Consider the following 25,933-nt stretch of genomic DNA (forward strand, 5'->3'; position numbering starts at 1 on the left):
GCATTTTTATAACAGCAAAAAATGGACAGAATAACCAATTTTCTTAAGTTCTCCTGAGTCATAAAAGCAATTTTATCTACTGCACAACCAGCTCCTATTCTTCAGTTCTCGTAGTTGACTGTTTCTACCTGAGTGCTTACTCATGTACCTGTTTTTATTGGTTTGCCTTTGCTTTTTCTTCAAACACTACACTGTCTGTTTCTATGTTACAGCACACTCACAGACCCTCCAAATTTTGTAAGTTTATTCTATATACAATTCACAAACACATGCAAATGTATTAATATATATAAATGCATATCATGCAAACATCCCTGATCAGATCTGAGTATTTGAGTAGCATGGAAATTATATTGTACATTTTCACAAATGGCACAATGGAAAAAAAAGAAAGAAAAAAACCCCTAAGAGACTAATAGAGTGGCCATTGGAGTCAGTGCTAGAAGCAGCTAGAGCACTCAGTTTTGGCTATTATGAGATATAAAAATCTCTTCATTCCAGTAGCAGTCTTGGTCCTACGCAAGCACAACATACAATCCAAAGGGCTGATTCAAAACCTAAGGTCAAAGACTTCTGACTTCAAAAGCACCTTGAATTGGCTTCAAATGTCTAGATACCAGCTCGTCATCTTATGTTGCAGTGCTACTGTTCTACCAAAGAAATAGCTAGCAACAAAGTCATAGCACAGAAATAGTTACACTCGAGTGCGGAATAAATCCACATGTTAACACGTTTGCAAACAGTCTAGGCCCACCCATGGAGGCAGCTTAAATCCTCAGAAACAAAAGAAACCCCAGCAACTGTCATGGGATCCTGGGGATGAGGAAGTAATCCAAAAACATCTTAATCTCTGTTTAAAAGAATAACTCCAGCAAGTAGCACAGTATGTGCTGTGTATCAGTGCAACATGGCACTCAGTTGTATTAGGCACCATTAGGAGTTTAATTGCTGCGTGACTAAACTTTTTGCTCTGTAATATACCAGATCTCTATCTCCTTAGTCATACATACCCACCTTTGTGTGTGCACATACACGACTATGCAGTTACAGAATGTGCACGTACTACGATTCTGCATTAAACTTGAAGGTAAACTTCAGCATAGACAAATCTTACCTGAAGCCAACCTCCCTTCTGGCCCAGCTGAAACGCAACAGAAACACTCACAGGAGAGGAGGGACTGGCAGCCCATCTCCTCTTACCCATCCCTTTTAGTTCTGGCGTTTTTTGTTGTGGTTTTGTGTGTGTGTGCAAGGTGCCTTTATGTCTCAAAAAGCTGAACTAACTCACACATGGTGTGCTACGACTACGCAAGATTGGTTTCTTGAGAGGCAGCACATATACATTCACATTCTTCTGTTCTTCATTTTGGTTTTCTGATTGAAATGGTCCTACACCACACCTAAACCCCTGTAGGTTTAAAAATAAACAACCATGCAGACTTTATAACTGGGATGGCACTTTTTTTTTTTTCCTTATGAGCCCAGAGTAAATATCATAACGCTCATGAGAACCCCAGTTATCTTTAGGCAGGAAATTAGTGCTTATATATAGTGCGTCTATACACAGACAAACACACAAATGCATGCAGCATTACCCTTATGCATATATATGCATATATATATATATATATATAATGATGCAAGATTTTCCACCCTCCCACTCATAATCAGACTCAGCATGAGGAAGAAATTTTCTACAACGCGGGTGTGAAACCCTGGCCCAGGTTTCCCAGAGAAGTGGTAGATGCCCCATCCCTGGAGACATTCAAGGCCAGGCTGGACGGGGCTCTGAGCAACCTGATCTGGTTGAACATGTCCCTGCTCATGGCAGGGGGTTGGACTGGATGAGCTTTGAAGGTCCTTTCCAACCCAAACTATTCTATGATTCTGTGATAATTAATCAACATAATTTTACACCTAAAAGATTACTTTGGCTTCCCAGAAAGAAAACCAGATAAAGCTCAATAGGAAAGTTGAATCTGAAAAATAGCTAAAGCCCTGCGAACACATACGCAGGCACATCGCAAGAAGAGCCAGAGGCCACGAATGCATTGCAAAGAGCAAGTTTTATTTTAGTTACCTCTCTACTGAGGGATCTCCGAAGTGGCACCTAAGCTCCCAAGTGTCAGGTAACACAGGGGGGGACGCAGGCTCTGGTCAGTTCAGCCCTGCTGGAAGATCACTGGGCCTGCTGAGCTCGCCTGCATTTCAAGGCTTCAGGCAGGCACAGCCTCCTGCTCTATCTCACAACAAAGCAGGAATCTCAGACATAGTGATAAGGTGCCCAGAGTTTCTCACAGGCCTATGTTATCTAACACAGAGGTTCTACTCATCAAGCTCACAAGGTCAGCAAAACAATTAGTGCGATGCATGTGCTTTTTCTACTAACAGCTGCAAGTCACTTGAGCGTATTTACATTTAACTAACCTCCTTGCCAAATCTTCCGCTACATTCCCATACAAAACCTAAGGACTTAGGCACAGAAGTTTTCAGAGAAGGAAGAACTGGTGCACATTAATCTGTCAGTGGCAACCATACACTCTTGTCTTTCACCAAACATCAGGTAACGCAAGTTATGTGGTGAGCAGAGGGTGCCTTGAGTCAGCTCACTCTTCCTATTGAGTGTCTACATGCGAGTAAAAATTATCATTTGATGTGCATTAATGTACTACCTTTCTGTAATGCTTATGTGGGCTTCAGCTAGTAGAATCAGATGCGCACCTTATACTACATTGCAAAAATTACATTCCTGCATGGTGAGGTCACTCAGTAAAAGACCCCCAGAATAGCACAGTTTGAGAACAAATTAATAGGAAGCGGTTAAATAATGCTTTACCCTCAAAGCATTTTGCAGACATTAACCGTCCAGTGCTCCCGGGACACAAGTAAAACGGTGCCACACAGCTTTCCTGGGAAATGGCAGAACACCTCGCTTGAAGGCGACACAGAAAGTCGGCTGTGCCACTGCAAGGGGGGCCGTGCTCGTCACCCAGGGCAGCGCCCGCCCGCTGGGGTGTCCCTGCCTGCGTTTTAAAAACACCTTTATCCTTTGTTTCAGTTGTCACCAATGCACTCACTTCAATAACGTGGTGATCTGTTAGATGGCAGCCACATTGAAAATAAAGTGCAAGCAAATGTGAAGCCAGTTACCACAAAGAGACAAGTCTACCAAATGTCTTTGTTAGAAGCCAGGCATCTCCAGAAGCAGCCGAGAGACTCCAGACCGGCTTCTGTCCTCTGCTCACGGGCCTCACCACCCTTCACTACTGCATTTTCAAGGTGACGATAAAAGCAAAATCCACACACCACAGCAGTAAACTTCACCGACAGAGATCACAGTTGTAAGGAACCTGAGCCTTATTCCAGCCATGCATTTTCATGTAAAACCAGCTGATTTTCTGAGTCAGAGCCAGCATGCAGGTAAGAGGAACTCATACACTTGATATTACTGTTTGGCTGACAGGTTTTCTAACATTCTTGCCACTAAGCTGCAAGAAGAAATTTCTCAGTGATCTGTTGGTGCATTTCACATTCAGATAATTCTTAGAGGAATCCATATCTGTATAAGGATTTCCAGATTTAATTCACCAAGTGCCTCTAAGGACTGAGCTAAATGCCTGGGAGTCAAACTCCTTGCTACTTGAATAAGAATGCTGAGAATGCAAAGAGGAATGATCTACCTCTCTCTTGCTATTTTGAACTGGAACCAGGTACATGTTTCCATGTCTAACAATAAACATGCTTTTAGGGAAAACTCTGGGGTGTTTCTCCTTGTAAGCTCAGCTTTCCCTTGAACATTTCTTCATGCTCAAAAGGCTATTTTAATCTTGCACTCAAGAAAGATCTTGAAAGGCCATTAACAGGAACAAAGACCTTTAAAAGGAGAGTCATGTCTTAAGTGAAAACCCAAAATTAAGATATAGAGGAAGCCACAGTTTTACATACCAGTGTATATAAATCTAGAAGCCAGGGCTTTAAAGCAGCTGTTCAGAGGTCCCTGGGATGAAGGTGGTGGCAGGTCCAGGCTGCAGCAGCAGTGGAACTTCAAGTTGTCACCTTTCGCAGACACTGAACCTGTTCTGAGCAGCTGTCTGAATCTCTCCTGCACCAAGCACAAGGCTGCCACACCGGCTTGGCCTTTGCCAGCAACTTCTTGGACTAAGCAGCCGTCCACAGCCCCTGCAGACCAGATAACACAGGTCTAACTGAAGGCATCTCACAGTTCCTACCATTTGCTGTGAGATACCACCACTTGAATCATGCAGTTTCTTAGAAGTGTGGGTCTGGGGTTTAGTCATACACCCACACAACCAGTATCTTATTTTAACTCAGAAAAGCTCAGAACTACAGCCAGACCTCTCTGAAGCCTCTGGGTCATGCTTCTTCAACAGCAGATGATGGGTATGAAAGGATTATATTGCCTGGTGAAGTCTGAAAAGGGTCACTTGTCAACGGAGCTGAGACAATTGTATTTGCATGCCTAACAGTGAAACCATGAATGAAACACTGAATAAAACTGTCAGCTTAAGAAAAAATAAACCCAGCAGGCCGGGTGGCATGGGGAGGACTCTGTGCCCCTGCCATGGCTGCAGAAATCAAAGTAACGCAACAGAAACGCTGAACTTCTCCCGTCTCGGGGACCTACCATCCTTCAGAAAATTGTGTTCGCCAATAACCATCCTGTGACAGCAGTTGTGGCTTGTTTGGAGTCAGACAGTGATTCCTGCACAATATCACAGACTGTAAACAGGACAGCAGCTGAATTCTGGAGAGGAGGAACTCTGCTCTCCTTCGGGGACCAACAGCACCTAGTGCTGCTGCCCCTCTTTAGGGCAAGCAAAAGTTGCAGATGGTAAATAAGATACATAATTTAAAACACACTAGAGTAGCTCAGAAATAACATATAAGGGAGGAGAAAGGGCATTTCAGGCATTTCAATTTTTATGTACCTCAATTTTGTTGCTGCATAACATTGAAGAACTCTTGGGCTGCTCTAGATTCTCCCCTCCGCCCCCTTTTTTTAATTCACTTGCTAATAACAAGACAGAAAAATCCAATAAAATTACTTTGCCTTTCATGTTCTAATACAAGCCAGTTTAATATAGAAAACACTATAATCAGAGTGACTAACTTGATTCTCATATAGAGAAAATAATACCCGTCAATAACAGCCTACATCTGTAGCACTCACTGTTACAACTGCTGCGTTAAAGAGAGAGGAGTTATGTCAGAAGTAGAAATGGTGAGTTTTCTACAAAATCCATTAGGCAGATTTATCAGATGTATTTGTATTTATATGTTTCTTATTCAACATGCTTCCTCATTTTTTTTTTCTTTAAACATACTGGCTTTTTTGTTTAAGAGCCATGAAGTACTGGATATGGTCACTGGTACATAGCTCTACCCTATTTCTAAAGACAATGTGGTACCTCAATGTTGGTTTTACCGTCTCACATCAACCAAGATTTCCCATGCTGCACAGATGTCATCCTATTTTGATGACAATGACATCTAAATTCTGAGGTGCAGATAACTATTGTTAGCAATAAAAAGGGGTGACAAGGGGCAAGACGCACATCCTTACTCTTCAACAGGAACATATAAACTACAGGTGCTGATGCTGTAAATAAAATCAATGGCCCCGCTTTATCTCCAAATGCATCTTCAGAATAGGAGAAGCTAAATGATAGCCTGACCCCAAATAATAATTTGTTAATGACCCTATGTGAAAAACGCTTTTTTAACTGGTAAATTGCACATTAGCATGGAGACGACTCAGAGCTTCCCTGGGAGAATGCTGTTTCTAGCTCTCTGAAACTAATAGTTCTTATTTTTAACTAGGTGTTGAAAATATTTCAAAAAGAATCGCCAAGCGAGCCTGAACACCTGGAGCAGATCTCCTGCTGTGCCGTAACGGTCTATTTAGGGCTGCCTCAGAAGGTCACTCGTACTTCAACTACTGCAACATGTCACCACCTCATAAATGGGAGAGTGATACCAGCAAATGGCAGCGGTGCCTTGTCACGCGCTGGCTTTCTGCCTCCAGGTGCAAGGTGTGATGTTAGGTTTAAATTTAAAGGATCTGAGTGACTAATCCTGACTATGAACTCAGGAGCAAAAGATAAACTGATAGAAGCATCGAGCCCTGGACCTGTAACTAAGAAAACATACAACTGCAATGAATTTTACAGGGTTGAGACGTTTCAGTGCTGAACAGTAGTAACTCTGGAACTGCTAAAATGCAACTAGTGTATGACTTGAGCCATCACCAATGGCATTACATTAAAAACACACCTTTCAGAATTTGTTTTACAGAAGGTCAAAATTAATGAATTCTGTCAGATTTCTTAAGCTAAAACCTTCAGACACTTTCAAGGTATGCCACTGCGTATTTCACAATTCATAAGTCAAAACTTGAAAATGAAAATAGTGTGTCTTTATTGATATTCTGCCACAAATTATTGTATAAACTTAGCCAAAAATGTATTTGCTACATGGGAAGATCCTGAACAATGCAAGCACATCTGCAAAAAGTGATGCTTTCTTAGAGCAGGTAACAGATGTTCTGTTACCAGCTCTCACTATAGTGCCATGCACAATTAGAATATTGTTTTACACGAACTGTACAAGGCTCAGTAGAGTCACTGTCTCTTGGTTACTGCAAACACATAGAGATGCATACGGTCACTTTAAGCCTTCACTGACTTCAGTGGGACTCCTCTGTCTCTCAGGTGAGCTTGTACACAACGTTTGCAGGAGTGGAGTTTGTGACTACAAAAGCTGTGACAAGGGGGACGAGAACAGACATACTACAACAGCAATTCCAACAATTCAAGGCATCCATGTTACTGAAGGAAACCAGTATCTTTACATACTACTGAATGTTAAAAACAAACAAAGATGTTTAAGCACAAAGTATATATTTATACCAAATAAAACAACTGAAAAAGTATTACATAAAGAAAAATAATGTAACAGATTGTACTTAAGTACCTAACTTACAGTCATGCTCATATCTAAAAGTAACATTGGTAACTAATATATATAATTTTTGACAAGGGTGCATTTAAGAGTTCTCTAACACACAACATTCTAAATGTGGAGAGTATTTTTCCCAAGATACAGAAAACAAATTATTTTACACAGGCACACCTGTTAATTTGTATAAAAAAAAACATGCTTGTAAGTGAAAAGGTCACTTTAGTACTAATTTACCAGATGTGTGAAAGCTATGTAGTGTTAATCACGTTGAAATCGTCTCTTCTCCTTTTGCATTGGTGAGCGCCAACACTGAATGGTACAACATTTGATCCGTATGGTTGCTGACGCTGCAGCCTGTTTCCAAGCAGCAGCCCGGCCCGGGTGCTGAGCAGCACACAACTGTCCAGCCCCATCTGTCTGCATGCAGTGTATTTATAACTAAAAGCTATTACAATTATTACAATGATTTCTGTTTCAATATATACATCAGTATAAAACACTACCCCAAACGCTTTTGCATTTCAAACAATTTTAACCACTTCATCAAACAATGCATTTGCAGAATTAAAAAAAAAATTTCCAAATTAATGTTGATTGCCAACAGTACAGCATCTCTATGGTATGTTTCCTAATAAATGAGAGAACGGAAATGTATTAAAATCAGTAATTAAAATAAGTATCACAAAACGTAATTCATGTTAGAGCAGTTCAAGAATTCCCAGTTTGTCAGTATCTACCCTAAGCAGTGCTACCCAAATACAGTATAAACCATGTAGTGTTTCTACAATGAGAAGAAAACATTCAAATATTAAAGCTGTGACAAACACACAAAAGCAAGGAAAGAAAGTTTGTTCTGTACTCATCCCTGTTGTAGCAAGGTACAGCATGTCAGGGGTTTGCACTCAGTGCATCGGGTGTGCTGTCACGCCTGGATACAACCGCGGAAGAACTACACTGCAATCAGCTCGGAATTTCCTTGCTGTTGTGGTTTTATGTCAGACCATTCAAGTTATAACAACTTAGTGTCTTCTTTTCCTGAAGGGAAGAAGGGAGAAGAATTCATAATGAAATTGTAAAAATGCTACTAAAAATCCCTATCTTGGACACAATATACCGCTTTAGGAGCTACTGTGTCATTGCACAATATAAGTGGCCTATTAATCGTGGAATTATTGGTGTAGCAGAAAATATTTGTTATTATGGATATGTTCTGAAAATGGATATTTTAAAACCTGCCTGTATTCCATAACAAGCCACAAAAAAAAAATTGTATATTTCAAACACTAATATCCTTACATAAAGTAGTAAATGTGCATTTATAGTGGCAAATTTCAGATCTCTGCCTCTGCTGCTTCAGTTTTTAAAATGAGACTTGGTTCAGAGTTTTCATTCTTTATCCTAAAACAAAACTATTTCTGAAGAATAAAAAAGTCCAAATGATAATAAAATAACATGGGTTTTTTTCATTTTGCTGATTCATTCCAAACTTGAAAAATAATCAATGTCTTAAAAAAACCCACAAAAAATCCTCCAAAAATCTCTCCCCAGGAGAAGTCCCTGCTAGCTGAGATTTTTTTTCAAAACCAAGTTTCACACTTACAGTGTCTTTATAGTCATGTTATACACCCTTGAAAATAAAGGCTCACGTTGAGAATGGTGACAGGCCCTTCATTATAGAGGTGTTAACTGGTGACACTATTTTTCATCAGAGCCTGACAAAACTTCATAGCTTATACTGAAAGTTTGATTCATGCTCATTTTGTTCATTTAAAAATACTCTTTGGAAACTGTGTCAACTCCTGCAGACAACTTAGTGATACACCTTTTCCTGTTAAAATACAGATAATTCATAGTCACCTCTACCCCATGCTAAGCTCTACTACTAATATACACTTCATTACCTGCTCATGTCACCATCTAACACATATCTTTACATTCTTCTACGTATAGTGTCCAGGGCTTATTTTTCACCAAACAGAACTTGATAACTATTATACTTATAAGTTTTTTCTTGAGGATTTTTTTTGGTGTTCTAGCCTTTTCATTGCAACTTAGAGCAGTATTAATAGTTCAGACTTTTTCCATGTTAACTGAAGAGAAACTTTTCAAAAGCTTTTTTCTTCCCATTAAGGATTTTAAAATCAAAACTTGCTTAGTTATCAAAACTGAAAACCAGAAGAGAGATTAAATGCATCCGTCATTTTCAAATGGTTTCTGCTACTTTAAAATGCATTTAACAATTGTCTATACGACAGTTAGGATTCTAAATTTTACATTGCTGCAATCAGATTCTAATTCAAAATCTTGCAAATAAACATGAAAAATAAGCCACTGGTCATGAATTCTAAGGATTACATTCAAAGCTAGCCTTTAAAAAAATAAAAAAGTTACAGGCAAAACATACTGGTTTATGTACTCACTAGCTTATCAGGCTACAATAGGCATGTTTTAAGTATAAAAAAAGCAGACAATTCAGATTTAAATAAGACTATGTGAAATCAGAAAAAACCCCCTTAGATTTCACTATTGTTTTTTAAAAAAGAACACCTATAATTACCTCCCATCCTACAGCTACAGTTAAACCAACTAACAAAAATAATCAAACTATTTTTGACAAACAAAAGTTAGGCTAGAATATGTGGCAACAAAGTTCATATATGTTTCTATGTAAAATGACTCATGATTTACTATAACATAAAATATGAACAAGAGCACTTTGTGACTAATGAGAGAGCTACTAGTAGAAACACTTAATGCCAAACAGTCTTCAGCCCTCCTTTAAGTCATTTCTCCAAATCCGTATTGACTTCTTTTGACCAGATACATCATTTTTGGCTTGTCACCTCAGTATGTCGTGTTTTACCACTTGCCACAGGCAGCAGGAGACAACTAGCTGAGCAAACTACAAGCAGTGGCATGCAGAAATTAACTCTCAAATCTGAGTATTTAGATAAAATGATACGCAAGCGCACACTAGGACAAAAGGAATGGCATTCGTCATCCAAGTAGGCTCATCATCCCTCCCCACCCCCCTTGAACAGTAGTTGCAACAGCAATAGAAAAAGATCAAGATGTCTGTTCTTCAGAGTCAACTGTGGAAAAAAGTCAGCAATATATAACAGCAGCGATGGACAAGGAAGAGCAAAATGAAATAATCTTGTTGAATATTTGTTCATTTACTTTTTCTGAACACAAGCCAAAGTGTGCCACACTGGCTTGTTCTGAACTTCAGATACAGATGTCCTATTCTCCTTAGATCCTTCACAGATTTAGAATTCAGTCTCCCTGAGGCCCCTATAACCAAGTAAGAAAACTCTCTTTATCTAGCTTGGTGGCTGCCAAGACAGATTCCATGTCATTAAGGATGTCAGAGCTCAAAGCCTCTTGCAGACTTGGCATCAGTTCTTCTCCTTCTATATTCATCCCATCTCCTTCCAGTGTCCCAAGGTCCACATTTGTCCCTGGAATGGCTTCAAGGTAGTCTGGGAAACGGTTCTGATGGGACGGTATGTTACTTTGGCTGATACTGTCACCTAGTTATAACACAAAGCAAGACGGATATTCAATATGCTTGAAGTACCAAACCCACATTTTACCAGGACAACTGGTTAAAGGTTAATTCTGAATCTCTTGCATCACACAAGCAACATGATTCATAGAAATCCATTACAAAACCCGAGCATGATTTGACTGCATGCAAAAGTACAAAGAGCATGCCTTCATTTCAACCTTTTCACCTACTGACCCATATCTCCACAGATCTTTAATGTCATTTAGTATATTTTAATTTTTAGGCTTACAAGACAATACTGAGTCAAATATTGTTTTGGAGCAATATTAGCAACACTGGGTGAGGTACTATTCTTAGCTCTGAACAAACAACATTACTTAAAAAAGCAAAGGGACACTCAAATTCCATATAACAACAGGAGTGATGCTATATATGAGCAAGCCCCCATCCTCCCAACAGAGTTGATTTCAAGTATGCTTTGCACAAATCTAACTATAATATCTCTATTATAGAAACAGAAGGTAGAACGACAATGTGAAAAGTATTACAGTTTCTCAGAGTTTCTTCTTTTCATTGCAAAGCGGCTGAGCATTTGATGGACACGAGTATACTTGGAAAACATGCACTAAGGATGTAAACAGAAACAAACCTGTATCCATCTCATCAACGCTGTTCAGGAAGTCATCGGGGGTTCTGGGTACACTATAGCTGCTCATGCTGAGTCCACTGTCTGTGCTTTCATCTCTGGAGTGATATGTTCCACTGTAATAGAAGGGATGAAAAAAATGAGGGTGGGATACTGAAGAAATTCAAATAAATGCTTGTTTTTGAACCAATTCACAGGCTTTGAAAACATCGCTGTCACGAGAAATCTGAAACCTTTGTGAGACACCCAGGTTTTATTTTATGCAGACCTTTTCCAGTTAAAGCTATATTATTTAGATTCAATTTAACTTGATGAGAGCATACTTAAGCAGCTTAAAAACTGTCTACCTGTGTTCTGTGTTGTTTTAAACTTTTCACACATACTTATAGCTAAAAAAAATTAGAAGCATGTCAGAGATAGTCTCTAAAGATTATAAAAATGACAATGGTGTACCCTTTCACACTTCTGTAAGGAACAGAAAAACATTTCTAAACATTTCTCCTCATTTCACCAAGCACTGAAGTCTACTTTTAGGTCACTACTGTTACAGATCTGAGCTATAGTTGGAACTACCCTATAGCTGGAGCTGTGGCCCGTGGGAGGAGCCCAAGCAGGAGCCGCGGCCTACATGAGCAGCTGTGGAAACGGACCGTTCCCTGCCCCCACTACCTCTCTTAATATACAAACTTTGCAAAATATTTTCAAAAATCTGTATTTCTTCAGGTTGTGGTAGCATTCACTGAGAATCCTTACTGATTTTCCAGGTTGAATGCTGAATGAAGATCAACTTGACTTACTGTTCAAATTTGCACTTGAAGACAAACTGATCCTTCAAAACCGTGTGCTCATGAAATACACAGCAAATGCCTTTTTGTCAAGTATGAAGAACCAAACTGATGATGGCTGAACAGCTATTCAACATTAGATGCAAATAGAATGCCATCAATTAGGTCTCACAAAGACATCTTTGCCATCCAAGAAAGACACAACATTTCTTTATAGTCTTCTAGATTGATTTTAAAATAGTATCACCACACATGTGACAACAATCCTAATAATTAAGCTATTTAAAACTTCTGTGAAAAAAATGCTGGTTTACTTTGTGGGACAATATGCAAAAAACAGAACTGAGACTACGCTGAACTAAATCACTCTAGTTGCGAAGGCTTTTTGGCTGCTGCTCTCACACTTGGAATGTCCAGCTCTTCTCTTCAAATCACTCCTTAAGACACATTTCCTCTTTTCTTCAACAAGGATTTCTTCATCTGGTAGTCAAATCACCCAAAATTACTGCATGCAATTGAATTGCATTACCCAAAATGGAGCGGATGCTTCTTCAACAACTACTTGTTAAAATATGTGTATACAAAAGAAGAAATCCATATTTAGGAGTTAAACAGAGAATTACCACCACTACCAAGATAAATCTAATAGAGAAAAATATATAAACAGAGTGGCAAACCAAAAGGTGAAATAACTTACTAAAGTCTGCATTGCTGCATGTCCCATTTAAAAAAATAAAACATAGCACAACGATGGTAAGTACTAAAGACAGCAAGCAGAAGATTGACTATGTAAATGAAAATGCCACTGCACTTTTTCCTCAAATTGCTCCAATGTAGCATTGTTTTCCAAGACTTTTTGGATGTTCTGATTATGTAGTGGAAAATATTTGCTATGTAAACTCCAGATATCTAACTTTGGTACCTAAAGTTAGGAGGACTGTCTCACCAGGAACTTTATATATTCTATAAAACCAAAAAGAAGCATTTCTTTAAGTCTGAACTTTAACATAAGGGACATAAAGGAGATCTTTAAGGCAAAACTATTGGACTGCTGTATCTAATTCAGAAATAGCAAAGTGCCCTCTTTTATTATTTAACACATGCCAGTATTTAACACATGCCAGAATTAAATGCAGTGATGTCCATAAAATTACCTAGAAGGGGACAAAGCTCAGATCAAAATGGAAAGTAAGATATTCTGAACTCAAGTGAGGTAACAGATTTGCCTGAAGCAAGTGCTACAAAAAAGTACAGCTAAACCTATTTGCAATGGAGCAAACAGTAACTTTTTGTACTTTACTGTAAACAGCCCTTGCTAATTCTCAACCTGCCAAAAATTACAACCATGAATTTGTCCTTTCTAGCTTTTTTCCTGTTTCTAATTAAAGGTAAAGATGCATCATTTCATGTGTGTAGATACACCAAGGACAAACTGCATTAGCCCACTGCCATGGCCATTTGAAACCTGAAGATGCGTTTCTTTCAGCTCAGAAAACAGGTTTTGAAGATGGGAGAATACCACACCACTTAAGAACAAATTTCAAAATATATCTGTGCTAAACATATGATGGCAAGAGTATTCTAAGCTATGGTGTTATTATAACACATCAAGGCCATTTTCTATTGACATAAGCTTCTCATAGGACAGCAGGTTAGTTTTAAGATTTCTTGTCCTTATTCCTTGGGACAGAGCCAGCACAGTTAAGGCTCACACCAGGTTCCAGCATGAATTCCACGGAGGAAAATCCCTCCCTCTAACAAAAAGCTTTTCTGATCAGATTTGTCTGTGTAGGAGATAAGTCTTCCTGAAGGGCTGGCCCAAGACATGGAAACAACACTTACATCCTTAGGAAGTTTATATATATATACACACACATATATATATACACATATATATATGTAAAAAGCACTGTGTACCTTGAAAGCACAGACAATACTTCATGCAGAGGGAGGAAAAGTCTAAGAGCAACTGATGTTATTTACATCACCTAAACTATATGAATGACAACAGGTTCCACTGGCAAGATGGTGCAAGAAAATACCCTTCACATTCCCCGAACTTTACTAATTTCGAGAAATACAGTGAGGATAGAGTATATGAAATGATGGAGAAGTCTGCTGGAAAAGGCAGAAAATGAAACAAATGTAGGCTAAGCTGATGGAATATCAATAACTGGGAAAGTTACATACAACACCAGTACATCTTTACGGATGAAGAACCTAAGTGTGAGATCAGCAACATCAAGTTTTTTAAAAGAATATGGGAAAGGATTTATAATTGCAGCAAAGGTTTACAAAGATTTTAACAGTTTTCAGTATCTAGAATTACAGCAGGTATTTAAACTTGCCCTACTCCAAAATCATGCCAGTTTTAACATGATGTGGACTTCTTACTTGATGAGCACGTTTGAAACTGTATTGGTGGCAAAAACCATGGAAGTTATGACATTGAAAGAATCAAGATTAATTTTATGGGGTTTTCTACAGGTATGTAATGTATAATTAAAGAAAAAGATGAGCGTGTTGTAATACTTCATGAGCACTTACAGTAAGCATCCTAAAGTTAGACTAACATTTCAAGGTAAGGCAGAAAAGTAGTGATGAACTCCGACAGAATAATTTTTCTCTTTTATGGTAGGGGATACTGAGTTGATATCAGCCTAGAATGCTGATATCCTGAAGTTCTTCCAATGAAGAACTACAAAATTAACTCTTCCGACTTAAGATGAACTACTTAATACTACTGAAACGTTAGAAGACTTTTACTCTGTTAATTGAAAGTTTACGTGGCCTGGAGATTTGACTGTTTTACTGTTTTCACCTTGTCTTTCCACCACGCTAAGCAAAAAATACAGATATGACTTCTTTCAAGATGCAGCACTTTCTCCAAAGTTATAATGGTTTATGTGAAGCATTTGCAAGCTGAAATTAGAACAGTATTTCCAACAAAACAAACACTCCAACTCAGAGGGATTAAGGAAAACATTATAAGAAAAAGACCAGTCTATACTGCAAAATTCTAAATCTTGAATGAAAAGACTCACTTTAAAACTAATACAGCATTTAAAATGAAACATGCCACTATTTGCAGACCTAACATTAACAGTAAAAATACTGTGAAATTAAATACCTGAAGTGGAGGGGAGGGGTGAATGGAGAAACCTTAAAATGAACCTCAAGGTGTAGTCCTGAATGGGCCTCACAGTCCATTTGATCTCATAGAAAGCTATTCACAAATTCTTCTGAGTCAGTAATTTGAAATGACTGTTAGTCAACAGATTATGCAGAGGCAAACATGTTATGACTTTGAATAAAAACCTTCCTACAAGTCTGAACAGACTACTTCCTCCCACAGGAGACAGCTTTTAATCCTCAACTTTTACTAGACTTGCCATTTAAGGAAAGATTCATTTACAGCTGTGGCTTTTGGCACAGACAGATGTTCAAAATAAACTATTACATGTACCAAACAGAATTTTAAATCAGTTTCTTCCCCCTCTAGTAGCTACCCCTACAAACCTGTTAAGAAAGGGATCAGAACTATTCGTAGTCATTGTTCTCAGTTCCTGAGACATTCCAGGAGATGACACGGGATTTTGAGATCCACCATCTTGTTCCATTGTGGGAAGCTGGCTACGGAGAGCCAATTCCTACAACAGGGGAGGGGGAGAAAGAAAGATCGTGTTAGGCATTTGAATGCACTTTTCAGACACATGAACACGTAACATTACAGGTAACTGATGCTTTTACTGTTTCCAGTTACAAGATTTAAATGAAATTAAGTTTCTGAAGACAAAGCAAGAATTTTTACTGGCTTCAGTGACAATGCATTTTCCACCCGTCAGGCCCAGTACTACAGAGACTTCACTGTAAATGTATTTATGGATATAAATATCTGTATGTTTACATAAATCTTTTCTAGTTTGCTTCAATATCCTTTTGCTAAGTCTGTTCTTAAGACCAAAAAAAGAATTGTTAACATTATCTGACCCCTAAGATACATCTGTCTAGCTCTGCTGATCAGCACTTTTTCCCCATTTCTTTTAAGTTCTGTATAAGTCCTTGGTTTCCTTTTCACCTTGCTGCTTCATTCAGCAAAGTGCCAAGTCTTTCCCTACAAGTTCCCATTCACTCTTCCTGTTTGAGTCATGTCTTTTGAAATTTCCGATAGATCAGATGAGCGATTTGTCTCACACATAAATCTTAAGGCTCTTCAAATCCCCGTTAATTCCTTAGTAAAACTAAGACACCGCACTTCTGAAATTACAAATCTAGATAACATTCATATTTTATGCATCTGCCTGTGTACCAACTTGAATCAATCCATCTATAAAGCTTGTCATTACTATTTAATGAAAATAAGTTTTAACATGAAATACAGAAAATTAAACGTGGGTGGAAATAAGCAGCATTTTATGTAATTTCCAGTGCTTCCTCTCTCCGTTTTTAAACATGAGTTACACATGTGAAAAATACAATAATTTGCTTCAAGCAACTCTCTTAAAACATCATCAGTGGCTCACCAAGTCTGCGCTCTGTTAATGTTGAGACTGGTAACGAAATCTACTGCCTCTTGTTACCGTTACTAGCAGTACGTGATTTCCAGGCTGTGCCTGGGAAGCTCATCTCAGGCAAAACGAATCTTGTCAGTCTTGACAATACTCAATAATTCACACTTGTATAATATGAGGTCTTCATCCATTCTCAGGTATGAGCCTAAGGACTACCGTAGACTTTTAATATACAAAAAATAATCCTTTTCCAATTATTCTTCAAAGTTATTTTCTTTTAAAAAATATCTAAGGTTATTTTATTTTACAGCAGATTGCATTGTATCTTGAATGCTTCCCTACCACCTGTTTTTTTTTCCTTTTCTAATCAGCATATGCTTCACTCCCATTCCTGTGGGTTATTATGCTGCATATTCCTTTAATACTGTTTTTAGTACCGTCTTGTACTATAAGGTTTTCTCATTCCAGTTGATTAGACCTTTGCAGAAAGCGCACAAACATACCACTGGCTTTTGTGTTCGTCACACCCAACTGCCTGCTCCAAGTAAATCCAGTCCTCTGCTCACCACCACTCACTTGGCCACTGTTCTAATAAACAGTAATAATACTACTCCCCATTTTCAGATCACAGGATTATAGGCACCTTTTAATCATTTCTATAGGCTTATCCATATGATTTTCATTTGCTTATGTAATAAAACCAAAGGCAAAGACTATATAACGAGGTCTTACCCCGCAGATAATTTTACAAACTTCTGTCAGTCACATCAGCCTTCATATAAGGCGGCTGATACACATGCAGGAGAAAACACAACAAATGCAATAGGGAGAAAAAAAAGAGAATAAAAATCCCTCTGGGTCCCCTGTTGAAAAGCCACCAAAAAACACCACCACCAATTTCTCTTCCATATGTGAAGAAAATAACCAATGTGGAAGAATGGGAGTTACCTTTGTATTTTCTAAATTCTTAGAAAGTAGGTGAGATTCAAGTTTCATCACTTTATGAATATAAGTAAGTATGTAAGTATAGTAAAGATAAATGTAGCTCAGATACTAGCCAGCTAAATAAGAAAAATCACACTTCACTGAAGGCCCATTGAAAAGAAATGTATTAAACCAGGAAAGAGAATTTTATTTTGCCTATTCTTTGGCATGCAAAACACAGTGAAAAAGGATATTTTTAATATTAGTACTACTTTGATCCTTGTTTCAACAACAACCGTGCTAAAAGTGCAAAGCGGCAACTATTTGTAACTATTTGTATGTAGCATTAATGATCGTTATTCAGGAGGCAGAACTACAGCACCTCCCCCTAGAACGAATTACTCATTCAAGTAATAAATTCATGTCAATCTGGAATTCTGAAAGAAAAGGAATTACCAAAAGAGACGAGATATTCAGAAACAAATAGAGAGCAATTTTTAACCATTCCATAAGATAAACAAAGGTTTTACAAACCCTACAGAGTGTATTAAGACTATTTTTCCCAAAAGGTGCGTGTAATGGAAACTAAAATTGTGTTGCTTGAAGAATGATCCTTTTGTTTCTTCTTCCTCATAAAACTCATTGTCAATAAAAACATTATGTGCTTTCTATACTTAAAAAAGAATGTATGGGAGTGTACAAGCCTCTCCCAGCTCCAAAGAGAGCAATGTAAACTCTAGGTTTTTAGTTCACTCTTTAAAATATATCCTTTATTAGAAGTATTTAAAGTCTGGAGGCAAAAATAAAACCATGACAAAATCCTGGCTTAGATTTCTGTAACTTGATCTTATCCTATTTTTGAATGTCACACTTTTTTTTAAGTATCTCTGGAAAAATAAAAGCTTAGCATTCCTATTGTTAACACAAAAGCTGAATTTTGGTATTTTGGTTATTGCATAAATGACCAAAATGGTCTGTCATCTCCTTAAGCAAAGGAATTTTTAAAATAAGGTCAGCAGTGTGTAAGTTATCTGCCTGGCTGTTGTTGTTTGTTTGTTTGTTTTTTATGATTGCATATACATTAAGTTTTACACAAAGTTCCAGGTCATTCATACCATGTCCAAATTAACTTTATAAAATTACTCTTTGCAAAACATTTTTATCTTCATCGTGCTGTTGAGGAAAGGTTAAAAGTCTCCATTGTGCAAATCATGTATCATATTCTTACTGTGTTAAGCATAAGATATGCTACTCAACTTAAAAAAAAAAATATAAGGATATATCAGTTCAATTGGTAAATTTACTTCATAAAGGGCCAATTGTAACATTTCTGCCCCCAAACACTGCTCAACTATCCCACAATCCACAGGCTACGCCAGGATGAGAGAGAAGCGTGAGGGCGAAGAGGAGACCACGACACTTACAGGCAGTTTCAGCACCAGTTACTTCTTCAGATTAAGTATTTACCTTCTTGTTTGAGGGCCAGGAAGTTAGAGCGTATGTACAAAACACACAGCGAAAACACATTGACAGATGAAGACAAATGAATTCAGCAATGAGGAGTTATGCAATTAGTGAAGAGTAATGGAGAAACATATAAATCATTCAGTGTGGCCATCATGAAAACCAGCAAAATTAATTTAAGAGGTGATGCTGATAGAGTGATAATTAATAATATTGTATACATTTCGCAAAAATCACAGTGCTATGCAGAGCATTGCAAGCACAGATAAGGCAGCATAAAGTTGAAAAGACATTGTTGATAAAGTCCGGCTTCTCGTATGGTTTTGCAGCCCTTTGCTGAGCCACTGTTTCATCCTCCTCTCGCTGCCCCTGGCCCAGCCGGGGGTCTCAGAGCACCATCGGGCAGGTACGTGCCCCGACCAGCCCCTCCACCAATTCGTGTTCGGTTCCAGCAAACGCTGCTCTTCACGGCCATCTCGTACTCAGGACAACGTGACTCGCACCTTCTGCTGACCGGTTGCTTTGGCAGCGCTTCTGTGATTAAGATTTGCAAACACAAGCAGCAGCAAGGACTTGGAAATGTGCTGCAGTGAGCTACAGCTCGTACAGATACAATGTGTCCTGAAGCAATTGAGGGCATAACAAACAGACCAAGGAGCGCAGATCTCATTTACTCTCTAGACTTTCAGAGTATCTATCTATAAGGATCTACATTCACAAACGAGCAATAAAATTATTTTGTTAATCTGTAAAGCTCAGGTGCTGCAACTGGCATCACAGCTTCCGAATTCTCTAATTACTCATATAATACAAGTATCTTTCCTACTGTGTATCTTCTACCCATCTATGCTCAGCATTTCCCAATTTAACCAAGTGTGAAACAAATTCTATACCTCTTGCCAGACAAACTAATGTTTCACTTAGGTCTATGGTTTTCAACAAGAAATGAAGCTATACTATTTCAGAAGCCAAGGAATATTTAAAGCACTTAGTTCCCAAGATGACTGAACATCATCAGTGTTACGGTTGCAGCAAAACTGGTTGAATGCCACATTTTTTATATTTTGATGGGAGCCAACATACCCTTCACACTCCCCAAATCCAGCCAAACAGGACTCCCTCTCAATAGAGCTTCCTACTGATGTCCAATCAAGCAGTCTTTAAAGTACTACCTTAGTGCACTGCTCATCAGAAATACCAAAGACTTAAATAATAATTAGGTCAAGCAACATCCCTACAACTTCTACAGAAAATCCAACTCTGAGTTGAAATTCCTGATGCTTTGACAAAACTTTGTGTTTTATTTAGCAGTGTTTAGAAGCAGCAGAGTTTGTTGGTCAGGGCAGAGGAATTTGCGTCTCAATTTCTTAATCACCGAGGGTCACAACCCACAGGTAATTCCAAAGTGACTTTTTACTTATTGCTATGGATGACCTCTGACTACATTTTCTTACCCTTCCCTTCAGCAGGAATTTGCATTTGTATGGTCACACGCTAAGACAAGTCAGAAAACAGACCTAACTGAAAAGTAATTTGTCTGATCGATCAGGTGTCTGATGTGTCTTGCAGTGTAGCCACACTGATGCTTCGGCTACTGGATTATGAAAAAACATTAGACACATCCTGCTGCCTTATAAATAAGGCAATCTCTGTCAAGACAGCTGAATTTAATGTCTCAAACTGCTGCAGTTCAGTTTGCCAGAGCACGTCTACCAGACTCTCAGTCAGAGGTCATTTTATTAAGAGCAAATATTCTCCTTAAAAAAAATACCACACACTTGCCCAGCTACAGTCGTCAGCCCCAGCTCCGGATGGCCCTAGAGAGATGGCTATGTTTTCTGAATTAATTTCTAAAGTCATGGCACTGCACACGTGTGCTGCCTTACCTGTGAGCCTCAACAAAGCTCTGTGCAACTGATGCAGAGTAAACAGCAGGTACTTGGGAGATTATCTGAACTAACTTTTAGCTACCTAAAATCCAAATGCTTTCCTTCCTTTTCCTTTTTTTAGAGAAGTGATTGTGCCACTGTACTCAACACTGGTGAGGCCTCATCTTGAACCCTGTGTTCAGTTTTGGGTTCCTCATCATAAGATAGACATTGAGGTGCTGGAGAGAGTTCAGAAAAGGGCAATGAAGCTGGTGCGGGGTCTGGAGCTCAAGTTACACCAGGGGAGGTTTATATTGGATATCAGGAAAAAATTCTTCCTGGAAAGCGTTGTCAGGCATTGAACAGGCTGCCCAGGGAAGTGGTGGAGTCACCATCCCTGGAGGCGTTTAAAAGGCGTTTAGATGAGGTTCTTAGAGACATGGTTTAGAGCCAGAGTTAGGTTATGGTTGGCCTCGATGATCCTGAGGGTCTCTTCCAACTGAAATGATTCTATGATTCTAAACAGATGCCTACAGAGGCAATGTGCTAAAATTTATTATTATGTGCCAAATTTACTGCCACAGACTAAAGAAGTCAGTTCATTAATTACGAAGATTTCTGGAAGGTTGTCCAGTGAATAACAATGGTTTGTTACCTAATGAAGTAAAATATTCCTGCTAGCAATAATATATCAGCAGTTCAATGAAAACTGAGATAAATGCATATAAAATCACTTCATTTTCTGCCTACCTGAAATCTTCAAGTTACTTACAATATCATATATGCTGCTCAGCTCCTTTATCTGTGTGACAGTTCTCCAGCAATATTTTGTTATTGATTTTGGAGAATAAGAAATCAAACCCAATTTCTGTTCATTTTGCAAAAGAAACACCAAGCAGAAAACTTAAACCACGAGGCACAAAGCAAAATTTAGTATCAGTAATAAGAGTTAAGTCACTAAAACACTGCAAAAAAAAAAATTTACTTCCACTAAAATGAGAAATTTTGGGTATTATTTGTGACTATTGATTAAAAAATAAATCAGAAGTAAAAATTTTAAACAGGAAAAAAACTTTGTTGGAAGGACTTTTCACTGTGTCTTAGTGAGTCATCCTCAAAACTTCTCACATAATGGATCTTTTCAGAATAAGAGATATCACAGACCATCTTCTCTATCAAATATCAAGCAATAAGCTTCAGGAGAACGAGATATTCAAGGGACAACACGGGGATTCACTAAGAAACTAAAATAACCCACCATTTCCACAAAGATCTAAACAAAAGTATATCTTGTTATTAAAGACATATTACAGGCAAGAGAAGGAGAGGACAGGAACAAATCAAAACCTAAGTCCTCAGTAAGACTTCCAGCTTCGCTAATTTCATGGAAGTTCAATAGCACAGAATTCAAGACTGGACTTGTTTCTAGAAAACATCACAAATTTGACAGTAACACAGCTTTGTATTGGTGTACATGCAAAATGAATGAAGAAATCTTTTATTGAAAAATAGTAATAGTGTCCTAAAAAATTAATGATTTCCTGGAACACTGGAAATCTTCTTGACTAAGCTGATGAAAGGTGTCAAACACCAACCAAGATGAACTTTCTTTAAAAAAAAGGAGTCATAGGAAACAAACAATATGTCGAACACTGTAACTATTCAGTACTGCAAGAGCTTATATTTTATGAATAAGAGCAAATATATTAAAAACCAAAAAACCCAAAACCAAGCGATTGAGCAAACAAGGACAGACTGGTCATGTCTTTGCAGATTCTTCACCGAGTATGGGAATTTCCAGAATGTCAAAAGTTGATAAGAAATAAGTCCGGCACAACAGGACAGAGAATATGAGAGGTACCTCATAAAGGATAAAGGATGACAGAATGGCAACGATGAGCAGGGAGCACATTCCAGGTGTGCAGAACCACCAAGAAAGCAGCACAGAGACAAGAAAGGTACGTGGGAAAGCACAAGGGAGCAGCGCGGCAAGGAAGCAGAGCTGCATCTCAGTCCCAGACAGGGACCTCCATGCAGCGCTAGAAACAAGCAGCAGATACGGAATGAGCAAGCACACACAGAAGAACCTACCACATAAATGGCTGTGTAATACGCTGATCTTACTAGCAAATACCCTAATATTAGCAGCAAATAAGAATCTTCCAGTCTTAGCACAAGAAAGTAGTCTGCACAACATTCAAGAATAATGTCTTCAGAGCCTTAACATTATTTGCCTTAATGTCTCTTCATTGTATACTGGAAGGTGGGAAATCTGTCACCTAACATGTAGCCAATTTTATCATTCATGCAGAAGTCGACTGACATCTATTTTAGGTGAGACATTGACAAGCAGATGCTAAACTGCAGGAAAATGGAAGGAGAGCTACTGGGGATGGAGAGGAAGTCAAGTCACTCAACCTCTTAACTAAGACAGGGAGGCATCTGTCAGGTGTTCACAGAAACTGATGATGATGAGGGTAAGTAACTGGACAGGCGCTTGGTGTTTTCAAATTCCCTGGATGTATCCATAGCTCTTGTTTACACACCGTAAATATGGAAGCAGTAATTTTTGTTTCAAAAACCTTTGACATTTTAAGAATTACAATAAAACAAATCCTCATTTAAACAAGAAGAGTGTTTTACAGTACTTGCAACAAAAGATATAGCTGAGCAATTTCAGTCTTTCCAGGAGGTATTCAAATACTAAGGCCTCCATACATAACACTTGGAGTGTTTGTGTCACTAGAGGATACCACAGTATCATGGCAGAGAGATAAAATACTCACTGAGCACCAAAAAAACCTGACCAAAGACATCAATACAACCATGACACTGTTTCCAGGGTATGTGGACAAAAATGCCAAGAAAGAAAAGGAGGCTGAGCTGAATGCAGGATGTTGGACTAGACTTCCACCAGCCCCTTCCAACCTCTGATTCTGCAATTAAGAAAAGCTCAGAGATCCAGTTAAAAGTTAAGGAACATTTCTCAGGTTCTTTTATCTATATAAGAAAGATACTTCATTAGAGGCCATCTTCAAGAATGCTTGTGTCATATCATTTCCTTACAAAGACTTTGACAATCTCAGATAGACTTAGTCTTCCAGAACTAAGATCGCTGAACATATGAAGGTTTTATTTTCAGTATTCCTTAAAAGAACATCTAAAATTTATCAAGATAAGCTATTATTCTTCTCCCAAGCACAGCTTTATCATCATGAAAGCAAATAATTCCTCTAAACTTCATTAATTTTATTCACAAAGAAAGGATCTGTCAGAAAGAAAAAGCTGACCAAAAAGATTTGCATCGTTTCTACGGATTTTTCACAGATTCGCTAGGTTGACTACGAGCTGATAGGATGTACAAATCGGGACTTCAGTAAAGGCATCATTGGAGAAGACAGACAACATTTGCTTCTTCCGTACAAGGCCTCGAGAAGTATTTGGAGAACAATTTCCAGAAGCAGTTCTCTAAGCACCTTCTTCCACATGTGGCTGCTCACCACATTATTGAAGTGACACACAAACCCACAAAAAGTACATGTAGATGATACAACACGATCAATCTAGTACTATGGAACTTCTAAGTTGACAGGATAGCCTACTTTTGTATCCGCCAGATCCCTCAGACAGTTTGACTCATCAGCAAGTGCAGACTAATAAAACTGAACCCAGGCAGGTGAGTACCCAGGTAAGCCTGGTAAAAACAGTTTAAATGTGACTGGAAACCTGACTTTTGCATAAATGCTTTCATCATTTCCCGTCCCAAACAAAGCAGAATGACCACTACATACACATTTAATGAATTATCAGTAAGGTCCCTTTGAGGTTTTTTTTCAGCTTTTTACTGTTTTAAGCCAGAATTTTATAAGATCAGATTTTTGGAACTTCTCAAAGTATGAAACTGACCCCAGTGTTCTCCATATGCTGCATGTTTCTGAGTTTGCAACAGGAAGAAGCTACTGTGGAAGAGCGAACAATTCTATGACAGGGCTTCAGGCACACAAGAAAACACAGAATACACTTCTGGCATTCAGTAAGGAAAACATCCTTTCTGAATAACCTCATTGTGGCAGGAGATAAGGTGTTTCCAACTGATGTGGAGGAGTGTGCTGCTCTGTTTATTCCCTTGTATACCGGGAATTTTCTTCTCCTGCATAGTAGGATCTAATATTGATCGATAAGATCATTATGTGGTTCCCGCTCTGTAACTGAATCAATTTATTAATTTTCAATTAAAATGCTTCCGCTTCAGAGCGGCACTAATATCGCCAAACAAGAACATATTTTTTTTCCAGGGTATCAGTACTGTTTCTAAGGTTTGAGGTTCCTGTTTTAAAGATTATATTCTCAGGGGAACTAGTAGCATACAAATTCTGCAGTACTCTTCAGAATGCAACAGTACCAGTACTCATGGCTTCCAAACACAAGATACTTTCTTTTATTCTGTTTTTCTTGCCTAGTGCATATCATGTTTTTTCTTAGAAATACAAAGTACAATACAAGCCAATATAAATATTATGCTAAGAACCAGTAGATTAAGAATACTGTTAGCAACAGCAAGCAAGAAGCTCTCTGAATAGATCCATAAATCCACCCTTTCAGAGATTCATTCCATATTAGACTTTTTAAGAGCCTAAAAGAAGTCCACATTAAACTGTTTATTATGCTTCACATTTTGACCAATTTCCTTTTGGTCTTGAGAAACTTTTCAGAACTGTTGTTTCCTATACAGAAAATACATCTCTGCAGGAGCCTGTTAAATGTCACAATGGACTGATTACATATTATATCCCCACAGCAGCTATTTTGTTAGTCTAATCTATTATAAACTATTATGTTACACCCTATATGCTTAAAAATCATAAATATTTCAAGTGACTTTTTATTAACTGATTACAGATATCCTTCTTTAAGATCATACCTGTTTAAACAAACTGATAAGAACATTCATATGAACAGTACTTAGAAGTCACAAACTACTACCTTAGATATAATGGGAGGTTTGATTTAAATACCCATCTTGATGACACCAGGACTGGAACTACAATATCCTCAAGAATGCTAAACAAGAAGGTTTTTTCAACGCAGAAAAAATGTGCAATGAATTCCTCATTTGCTCTTAAATATTGATATAAAGTTGGGGTAATGCAGCACTCTTGAAAACAACATTAGGTTTGTGACCAGAAAAGTGGTTCCAAAATGTGTATGACAGAGCTTGGTTTTGTTTGTTTGTTTTTCTTTTC

The 25,933-nt window shown here is 38.2% G+C and overlaps 1 protein-coding gene across 4 annotated transcripts in view; it reads right to left on the minus strand.

Moving 5' to 3' along the window:
• Positions 1-10,275: 10,275 nt before the first annotated feature.
• YAP1 (Yes1 associated transcriptional regulator) overlaps positions 10,276-25,933 on the minus strand; it is a gene marked incomplete at both ends in the record, with an annotated part of 85,875 nt that continues 70,217 nt past the window's right edge. For all 4 annotated transcript variants that reach the window (XM_080363816.1, XM_080363815.1, XM_080363814.1 and 1 more), the window contains 3 exons: positions 10,276-10,514; positions 11,142-11,254; positions 15,443-15,573. In XM_080363816.1, the coding sequence (XP_080219942.1) occupies positions 10,276-10,514; positions 11,142-11,254; positions 15,443-15,573 (483 nt within the window). The remainder of the gene's footprint in view (positions 10,515-11,141; positions 11,255-15,442; positions 15,574-25,933) is intronic.

The sequence above is a fragment of the Nesoenas mayeri genome, assembly GCF_963082525.1.
Source record: "Nesoenas mayeri genome assembly, chromosome: 1".
In the NCBI taxonomy this organism is placed as follows: domain Eukaryota; kingdom Metazoa; phylum Chordata; class Aves; order Columbiformes; family Columbidae; genus Nesoenas; species Nesoenas mayeri.